Source organism: Triturus cristatus, chromosome 7 (genome assembly GCF_964204655.1).
Source record: "Triturus cristatus chromosome 7, aTriCri1.1, whole genome shotgun sequence".
Lineage (NCBI taxonomy): Eukaryota > Metazoa > Chordata > Amphibia > Caudata > Salamandridae > Triturus > Triturus cristatus.
In genome coordinates, this window is record NC_140590.1 from 146,520,997 (window position 1) to 146,531,707 (window position 10,711).

The 10,711-nt window shown below is 42.1% G+C and overlaps 1 protein-coding gene across 1 annotated transcript in view; it reads left to right on the plus strand.

Moving 5' to 3' along the window:
- The window catches only part of LOC146809065 (B-cell receptor CD22-like), a 554,422-nt gene extending 545,369 nt beyond the window's left edge, over positions 1-9,053 (plus strand). Inside the window, exon 9 of the mRNA XM_085614284.1 lies at positions 7,761-9,053. Within this exon, the coding sequence (XP_085470410.1) occupies positions 7,761-7,883 (123 nt within the window). The 3' untranslated portion in view covers positions 7,884-9,053. The remainder of the gene's footprint in view (positions 1-7,760) is intronic.
- Positions 9,054-10,711: the final 1,658 nt, after the last annotated feature.

Genomic DNA, 10,711 nt, shown 5'->3' on the forward strand with positions numbered 1-10,711 from the left:
AGAATGAAGTAAAGAGAGAGACAATTCCTCTGTAATTTCTGTGACCTCAGATTCAGAAAACAAATTGGAATGTCACAACATGCAAGGCAGGCACATCTAAGAGTACAAAATTATGCAAGACTCGTAGCTCTAGCAAGCAACAAACCATCCAAACTATGGTCAAAAGAAGAACTCTTGCTTCTAGCTGAACTGGAAAGATATACATGAAAACAAAAGAAATATAAATATTCTCCTGGTTCCACATTTCAATAATAAAAACAGAAAGCAAATTGCAGGAAAAAAAAGAGATTGAAGGGATACATGCAAAAAACAGCAAAAGATGTACTGCAAGCATTCAACAACACTGAAAGTGGCTCCAACGATGAACTTGAAATCACTGTGGACATAGCACCTGAATAGTGTAAATACTTTATCAACAGAAAGAGTGCAACAAAAATCAATAATTATGATGATCTAAATGATAGAATAACAGAAGTTCAGAAATACTCCAAAAACATAAAGCATCACGATGCTGCTATGGACCCGATGGATGTAATCGTGTCATAACTCAGAGAACACCAGCGATATATGTCCTATGCCAATCAATCACAATCATCCTACAACAGAAAATGGTAATGGCCTATGAGCACTGCAGAAGAGGAGCTTCAGAATGTCCCAGTCCGAAACAATCTACAAAAAAAACCAAGAAAAATGAAAGGCTCAATAGAAAGCATGAGAAAAGATATGCAAAAGCAAAAGGCAGCTGTAAGGAATACCAGACACTGTTCAAGAAAGACGTAAGGAAAATTGCCCGAATAATCACTGATGATGCAGAAGATGCCACTTTCCAAATCAGTGCCAATGAAATCTTTCAATACTACAGAGATATTATAGAAAAAGAGAACAAGAACCCAAAATGTATCCATGTTGACAGAATACCAGAAGAATGGGATATTAAAAGACTATGCAACAAAACTACACTTCTTGAAATAACTAAAGCGTTTGAAGAATCAAATTTAAATAAAGCAGTGGGGCTGACAATATTGGCTCAAATCATCTTTACAATGTTTACAATAAACAATTAAGGCTGCTGGTCAAAAATGATCAACTTGGTTATCTATGAGAAGAGTCCCTGAATGTATAATGAAAAAAAGTTTGATCCTAATTTCAAAGAATATACTGATCGCTGAACTAAACAAAATAAGCAATTGGAGACCAATTACAATCGGTACATCATTCATGAAGGTATTTAAAAAATCTTGACCAAAAAACTCACTTTATTCATCAATTTGAATGTAAGACAAAAGGCTTCATGAAAGTGAGAGGTTGTCTTGAAAATCTTACTACTTCAGAATATCATTAAAAGGCCACGAAGAGATAAACACTCACATGCAGTGGTGCCCATTCGACATCTCAAAAGCTTTTGACTCTGTTAAGTGACATTGTGGTGGCAATAGGGGCTTTGCCTTATTTATAAGGCAGAGTTAAGTCAACGTGGCTTAACTCTGCCTTGTAAATAAAGCACTCTTTCACGCTGTACTTAGCATGAAAGGGGAGCGCAATGGGTGTTGCGGTGGGCGTTCCACCGCAACAGCCATTGATTTTGACGCTGACCCCTATTTACAAGGGTGGTGTAAATAGGAGGCAGCACCAAAATTAAGGCCAGGAGAAACCTGGTCTTAAGCAGGCGAAACAAGGAGAAATGCTTTATTTCTCCTAGTTTTTGCTGTTTCCATGTGTGCTGCGTTGTGCAGCACACATAGAAACTCCAAATTGCCATTGCTTGTTTATGGAAAGTTTCTGCCACCTCCAATTTAAATCACAACTAAGGAAACAAATACTGGCACAACAACCCCCTCTCCCCCCTTTTTCACTCAACTATATGCCTTAAGAATTTCAAAAATGTATTGAAAACATGTTTTTTTTAGTCACAGAACTAGGAAACTTCTGGTGAAAGAGCGTTTTATAAATACAACACATAACATACCATAACCGTCGGACTTGACATCCTTGGCCTGGTTTTCCTCTAACTTTTTGCCTTCAGTCCTCTTGTTTTTGCTGGCTGTAGGACTCTAAAGTGAATGTGCTCTTTTCCTTAAACATGGGGAAATTGGCCTACACCCAATTGATACATTTAATTTACTTGCAAGTCCCTAGTAAGGTGGTACTACATGTATGCAGGGCCTGTAAATTCAATGCTACTACTGGGCCTGCAGCACTCATTCTGCCACCCACTTAAAGAGCCTTTCCAGACATTTTCAGGCCTGCCATTGCAGCCTTTGCGTGCAGTTTTAAAAATGCCTTTTCAACCAGGCAAAATAAACCTTTTTCCAGGTCTCACACATATAAGATACACCTAGGGTAGGCCCTAAAGAGCCCATAGGGCAGGGTGCAGCATGTTTAAAAAGTTGCACATGTACATTTAAGTTTTGCATGTCCTGTTAGTGAAAAACTCTTACATTCTCCTTCAAGGTCTACCTCTGCCCTAGGATAACATTGGGTTAATTTATTAAGTGAAAGCTTTCAATTGGGAGCAAGTAGAAATGTTGAGTTTGGTGTCTAACTAATTGTAATGTAAAACTCTCTTAAATTGTAAAGTTAGATTTTAAGTAGCAATTCTGATAATACCACTTTTAGAAAGCTGGCACTTTCTTGTTCTCACCATTTGGTGCCTGCAGCCAGTATCCTGGGTCACTTGACTAGGGGTAGCTGGCAGTTGGTTTTTGTGTATTGCTCTCAGACTGTGAGACAAAGGGGCAATAGGTGTTGGCAGGATTGGCCATCTCTGACTTGATAGGCTGGTAAAGCTTTTACCTACCACACTTGCACATCACAAAGGCTCTGCCCTGGCATACTCGCAAAGGCTTTTACACTAGTCTTTTGTGTCGCCAAACAAGCTAGGGCTAGCGCAGGAAGGCAGAAAATTCCAAGCACCTCTTTGTTTAGAACCCTCTAGACACCTTTCCTACTTCAAAGGTGGCACCAAAGCTAAAATGGGGACCCTAGGACCCAACTCTTCAGTACTCCTCAAGACCAGTGTAAGACTCAGAAGGGCCGCTGTGCTGCTCTTCTGCAAGAAGGACTGCTACTCTGCTGCCCTGCTGACTGACAAAGAAGACTGGACCTGCACCCTTCATCCCAGGCTGAAATGACTCCAGGGTCAGCTGACTGACTTGTTCTGAACTACAGGGATATAATATGATCCATAGGCCTCCCTGTATCTGCCCAGATGACCTGCTGCTGTACCTGAAACTGGACCTGTCTGAGTCTTGCTGGCCTCTGTAAGAGTGAGTTCCTGATCCCCAACAGGTGTCCCACCGGTCCTGGGCCCTTTCTGTGGCATCAGTTGAGCTCCCCCTCCAAGAAAAGGAGAAATCCTGAAGTTTTGGGCTCTTTGCATCCACAAACGGACTGTTCACAACAAGATCTTGCCTCCCGTGGTTACTGCCAATGCGAAGCTCCGGTGAACCTGATTCTTCATGCCACAGCGACTGCTTGGGACGTATGGCAATGCAAAAATTGCACCATTGAAAGCCTGTAGTGACAGCCAATGTGAGTCTCCAGCAACAGCCATCCCAGGCACCCAACAGGATCTTCATGTTACAGCGCCAACCATCCGTGACATCCAGCTTGCTCTTCACACCATTGCGATGACCATCCATGACACTCTCTCTACTCCGCGCAGCCTTCTCCACCGCAGACAGAACACTTTGTGCTGGACTTTAGAAAGTAAAGTTTTCAGCTGAACTAACCTGATCTCTATTTCTACACTCCATTGTGGTCAGCATAAACTTGTGACGTTCACCTGGTCTTGCATGTCCACATAACTGTGGATGGTGCTTTGTCCTTTTAGGTGTTATACTTATGTAAATTCTTGAAATTGCATATACCCAGTTCTACTAATTACATTTCTGTCATTTTGCTGTCACATAATTTATTACATTTTACTCAATTTTTCTAAACTGGTGTGGGATTTTTCTTCTGTTTCACTTTATTCCTATTTGTGTGCTGCATAAATACTTTACACTTTGCCTCTAGGTTAAACCTGACTGGTTAGTGCCAAGTTACCAGAGGGTTGAAATGTGGTTCATTTCGAGCTCTAGGGAATGTCGAGATTTATAGCTTCGTAGACCTATCTAAAATTCTCACATGTGCCTGGAGCTGCTTTTTCACTGACTGGCCTCTGAAAAATGAAGGACTGGTTCATTCCTATCACAATTTCAAAATGTAACATGGAAGTTACACACAGATCTCTGTAGCGTACATATTAACCTACCAAACTATTTTACTGCAGTATTTTATTGTGCGATCTTCTTGGGATGACATTTACAGAATCGTAATATTGTATTAAAGCAAACCAGTCCCCCAGACTACATGTCCAGTAACTCCAACAACAATTCCTGCATTTTAATGTTTCATTTAAAAAAAAATCTTTAAATATCTGTCCTCAAATCCCCACCTTCTGAACATCGTTAATATTTTCTGGCAGAATTTAGAAAAAAAAGTTTTCAGTGACTCACAGCCAAACCAGGGTACAGTGAAATTATATTGGTTTCTGGGCAGCAGCCTCCTACCAAACTTTCCATTGCCAAAATAGTCACACATTTTATTGATTTAGGTCACAGTTGGAGCAACTTCAGATGTATGTTTGCTACAAAAAACACTGTATTTCAAATATCTGAATCCAACGTTCTGAAATATTATGAAAATACAAATTTTCCTTGAAATAAATTCATAAATCAACCACAAATGTTCCTAAATGATTGTGTTTATGGTATTTATTTAATTAGCTCCGCATTTGATTGATCATTGAGCCTTTGTCGAAAACGGTGTACACGTATTAAATTCATGGAAAATAGAATACAAAACGATTTACCACAGCCAAAGCTTAGACTGACAAACAGCCAGCAAGAGTTCTTTCAGCAATGTTGTAAAAGACCATACAGTATAGGGAAGATTTCACGCGAGTAACGTTCAATGCATAACCAAGGAATCAATGACCCAAAAGATTGCAAGTTAGTCAAGGCACAGGAAGGTGCAGCTCGACGACATAAGAAAGCTAAGCATAAGAGGAGCTGGGATTATAAGAGGAAATCAAAGAGCACAGAAAAATAGTGTTGCGATTACTGACAGAATAAAAAACTGAAATCTACACTAAGGGGCCGATTACGATCTCATTTGATAGGGCTCTGAATCAGATTCGGTCTTGCCGAATCTGATTCGGAACCCATGTTCCTGACCGAATCATACCCAGTTTTGAACGACCAACTACGATGTCCGGAAACTGTAAAAGCTGTCCAAATCGGTTCTGAAAGGCATTCGTACAGGTCGAGCCTTTCGGAGCCAAATAGTAAATTTCTTGGGACTCAGTTTCTGAGCGAGCAATTACGATGACCGATTAGGACAGCGGTTCCAAATCGGTTTCTCCGGAATCTATCTTTGGGCCACCCGTAGCAGGCCCCCTTCACCCAGGGCCCTCCAAATCGGGTCAATGGGGGTACCCAAGGGACCCCTTGTTCCAACCATGCACAGCGTGGCAGGCACCCTGGGGTGCCTGCCACAGGGTGCATGATTTTCCCCAGCCTCCTCTTTCTTCAATTGGAGCCTGTGCTCTCGTACAGAACACCAGCTCCCATTGAAGACAATGGGAGTCCGACCAAATCGTATTCGGAACCATCCAGATAGTTCCAAATCGCTCTGTCGGACTCACCCGATTTGAGTCGTCCGGAAAACATTCCGGGACTGATTCGTTAGGAATGCTTTCCGAACTATATTGTAATCGGCCCCTAAGAAGAAAACTGCCCAGTGAAGTTGTTTTTTGCTCTTTACTTATGCTTTTTTCCTTTAAGCCCAGTAGACATATCAGACAGAATTTGTGACATTACAATATATGTATTCATCATTCATTTACATTTGTTTTCCTAGGTATTCTTTATATACATAAGGTACCCCATCAACATCTAATGCTGCTTGTGTTAAATTAGTGAACGTTCCAGGTTGAAGTCTGTTAAACTATCGCGGTTTGCCTTACTAAGTTGCTCATCACTCATTTTGTCATTCTTTAATTCTCACAGATAGAATGGCAATCAGGTCGTTGAGCCATGCATCAAGTCTGGGGGCTGTACCCCTACCTATGTCATGGCCACACTGTGTTTGCTAAATAGCACTGCAATGCCTACACATTTTCCCGTTCAATCGTGGCTTGACCAGTAAGGAAATGTTAGCTATCTCATTTTTGTCCTGAAATATGTGCTTCCCATACTATACTATCTTCGGATATGTCGATGCCAGATGAAATTCTACACCAGAAGCTGAGCATCTAGCGGTTTTCGTGAATTCCCTCCATAAATATGTGAACATAATGACTGGTGTGTACGATGCAGGGATTTATTGTGCATCAATCAATCAATCTGGCTCTTGTAAATTGCGACAGTCGCCTGTTCTCGTGGACACGAGGGAATGCTGCCCTTTATGATAAAATATGTTTACTGATGTGTCATGTCCTGTGCACAGGAAGTCAGTATGGGAGATGAATTGCTTGTTAATATATTAATGTGTAAATCTTCAAAGTTGAAAACATTTCTTTTGTGTAATTCTTTAACCATTAGTGGTTCCCTAGTGATGGGCAACCTAGGTGGTTTAACTGCCCACGTCAGTTTTACTAGCAAATATTAACCCCGGGAGGAGCCGGTGGAGCGGGACTACGTGGAGGTCCACGGAGTTGGGAACAAACTCTGTGGAACTCCGCTCTGCTCCCCTCCGCCACCCGCCTCCACCCCTCCTAATACAAAATTAATAATACTTGATTAAAACCCCAAAAAAGAAACACTTACATGTACTGGCGGCATTCCCCGGCTGCCCTCCTCCTCTTCCTCACCATCTCCTACTCCTACTTGTACTTGCATGCGCAGTTTTCGCAAGCTGATTGACCCAAGTAGGAGACGGCGAGGAAGAGGAGGAGGGTAGCCGGGGACGCAGGCAGTACAGGTAAGTGTTTATATTTTGGGTTTTAATAAACTAATATTAATTTTTTATAAGACAGGGTGGAGCTGGAGCTGGCTAACTCCGCTCCGCAGTGGAGTAGGAATTTGCCCTATGCTCCGCGTTCTACGCAGAACGCGGAGTAGGCAAATCTCCGCACACTCCACTGGTGGAGCGCAATTGTGGCCCTGGGTTAGCAAATATTGGAGTTGATCAAAAAAGGCGTGTAAGCTGGACTTCACCTTTTATGAATTCAGCTGATCCTTTTCTCACCCTTATCAAGGGCGAAGTTTAGCAACTTTGGAGGCAAAGTGTTAATTTCCCCACCACTAGTGTGAACACCTACATTATATGGCATTATTATGCAAATATCTGACACATGAGCAAACCAATGGTCTTATGTTTAGATACCCTGGCTAATGGTATCATTCTCACAATGACTCTGATAGACCCCATTATACAATGTCCAACAATTCATATGCATCCCATTACCTGCATGCATGTCATAATCATGAAAAGCACAAAGACATAATAAATGCTACACCACTTATCCATGCATTGTCCACAGTCTTGCAATCTATACAATATAAAACAACTACCCTTAAAAGTCCAGAATGTTTGGTTTCACCAATATTTGCCTTGTTATAAGGAATCTCGCCATTTTGCACATTTGCTGACAGGGTAAATTAAAATAATCTTTCCAGTCTTTTTGTGTTTTGGTGCACAAAATATCCAGAGTAAGGCCTGAGAGTGTCAATACAAGCAAAGTCAATATGCTTAAGAAATGTTTTGTTTTGCAGGGACAGAGTCTTTCTCAAAACGTGGACAATGTTTATGCGGCCCTTGACGGCACCCAGGCCGCATCTGAGTATGAAGATATTCGAAGGAATGATAGACGTGAAGAACCTTACACAGATGATTGACTGTCACGGTTGACTCAGTGGATGCTTTGGGAAGTTCTGAAGTTGCTGAAATCTGTGTTCTCATCTCACACCAGTGATTATGAGATTTGTTACATTTTTGTTTTCTCCTGATTGATTGTTCATAAACCCCTGGGCAACATGAGTTTCCCTTGATTCAATCATGTCCCTCATTAAAAGTTTACCAGGAATCGTAATTGCCATGCTCTCGCCCCATGAGTTATAATTACAATTCCCATGCTCACCCTAGTGCTCACGTCTGCACCCGTACAATTCCTGGACAACGTTGCCCTGAAGCGAGGCATCTCCTGAGTCTCTAGTCTCTTTACAAGTACGGATAGAGAGGCGTTTGTGACCAGTGTAATCCTAGAGAAACAAGCAAGGAAGTCATATCCCAGAAAATAATTATTTTTCATTTGTCACACACATTTCTATGGTTTACATTTTAACCTGAGGTACCTTTTTCTGGTAGGCACGCCTAAGTATACAATCTAGTAGATGAATAAAGTGCCTGGTACTGTTATAGAGTTTCTAACTGTTCAAACAGCTTCCCTGCAGAATGCATATCAAAAACTACATTATATGCAATTTTGACATGATAAAAGGTGCATTAATATGAGGCGATGAGCCCTATTTTAGGTCTGACTTTAATGGCGTTTAGTGCAAATCAAGCCCTAGCTATTATGGTCAGAGTTTAGAAATGTCTTTGAATTGAATGTGGTTGTGTTGTTTCTTCTCATTACTCCATTACATTTAGAATTTCATATTGCTGTGAAATATTGTTGCACTTTGTGACCATACCAGACAGAAAAAAATTCATGCACAGTGCACCACTCTAAATAAAACATAGGTTCCTGTCATGATGGGGTTTGCTGGCTAAGCACAGACACACGCGCCTGTTTTTAGGTTTCGCCTAGGCATCACATGCACTTAATGTGCTGTCACTTTGAGACATGCAGCATCTGAAAATTGAACCACCTCCCCTGTTTTCGATTGGCTCCTGTGAATGCCTTTTGTAAATGGCTGCTTCTGATTGGTGAATATAGTTAATTGGTCCCGCCTTTTGCTGTTTTGGAACCTCCCAGCAGACTGCCCCTGTTATGTGTGTTTTTTATTTTTAATGTACGTTCATTTGTGGCACTATGGGGCATATTATCAAGGACGGTGTTAACATTATCGCCGGTTTAGCGGCAGAAAACTGCCGCTAAAGCGGCGAAAATGGGCTTGATAATATGCCCTGGAGAATTCCCATAGAAGCCCAGGTTCACACCAGAACATGGGCTGCCATGGGAATTCCATAGAGCATATTCTCAAGCTCATTATCGCCGGTTTAACGGCAGTTTTCTGCCGCAAAAGCGGCGATAGTTCGAACGCCGTCCTTAATAATATGCCCCTTTTTTCTTTTTTGTTTGACTCTAGAGCTCACTCCTGCCTGGGCAGCAGAGAGCACGCATAGGAGGCTGCGAGGAAGAGACAGCAGTTTTTCCAGCAACCTATGCATAATCTGATGCAACAATAGACGTTTCATCTTTTGAAATATAAGCACTGTCTACGAGAAATGTTTGTCAATGTATAGCTTTTTTAAATCATATTTGCTCCCACATTTTCAAGATTTCCTCCACTTTCAAGTTTTTCTCTGACTCTGAGCATGTGTTGCTAAAAGAAATGTGCTATTTCGGTTCTATGGCTGCATGTTTCTCATCCCCCAAGAAGGCGCACAAGCGTGGGTGCAACTTTTACTGCTGCTTGTTTTCTACACAGGTGAAGGGGTGGAATGAGAGAAACAGAGGGGAAACTCGACCACTGAGCACAGCAACTGAAGCGTGCACTGGCCACATGTAGTACAGGGGCGTGGAGAAGGCTCAGGGTTGTGCATTGCACACAGTTGCATACATCGCCATAGCCATGTTAGGAGCAGGCCACGCTTCACAGGGTTATTTTTTTTAACGGAGAAGGTAATATGGAACAATTAAAGTTTTGCCTGACCCTCACAAGTAGCGTGAGCCCCACCCATACCACGCACACTTATAGTACTAGCTTTGTGGTAGGGGTAACACATGCGTGCACTCACAGTGTTTTTGTCCGCCTTACCACTGTCCACAGCCAGTACGTATTCTCTCGGGTTCCGAGATCCTAGTTTGTATGTTAGACATTGAAAGTGCATGTGCTCTGTTTTTTCAGCATTCTCGTTTTCTCACCACAGCTTTTGCCAGCGCAGGGTTGTTAAATGTTCGCAAACACAAAAACAGAAATGAAGAACTTTGGGGCATATCAGCAGCAACCGGCGATAATTATCGCTAAGCGCGCTTAGCGCTAGGATAATTATCGCCGGCCAGCGTGGATTTTTATCTCTGAGATAGCGTGCTATTGGCAACGCTTATCTCAAAAGCGATAAGAGATCCTAGCGCTAACTGCCAAACGTGAGATTATCGCTGGAAACCCAGCGATAATCCTACGAAGTTTGGCGATAGCTTGCTGATAGGGCAAGGCATACTTAGCCATGATATCCATCTTCCATAGGATATCATGGCTAAGTCAGTTTCAAAGCAGGCGTAAGGAAAGTAGCGATGACAGAGGTTATCGCTACTTTTCTTGTCGCTATGCTGCATTGCGTGAGGCTTGATAATAGGAGAAATGTCGCTTAGCGACATTTCTCTCATTATCCTGGGGAAGAACGCCCACTTTGCATCTCATTAGAGATGCAAAGATGGGCGTTAGGAATTCAGGCGCTAAGGCAAGGTTTCACGCGATAGCGTGACTTTGCTAATATAGCGATAAAACTATCGCCGCTTTTCGGCCGAAAGTCATTAACAATGACAATAGCTCGAACT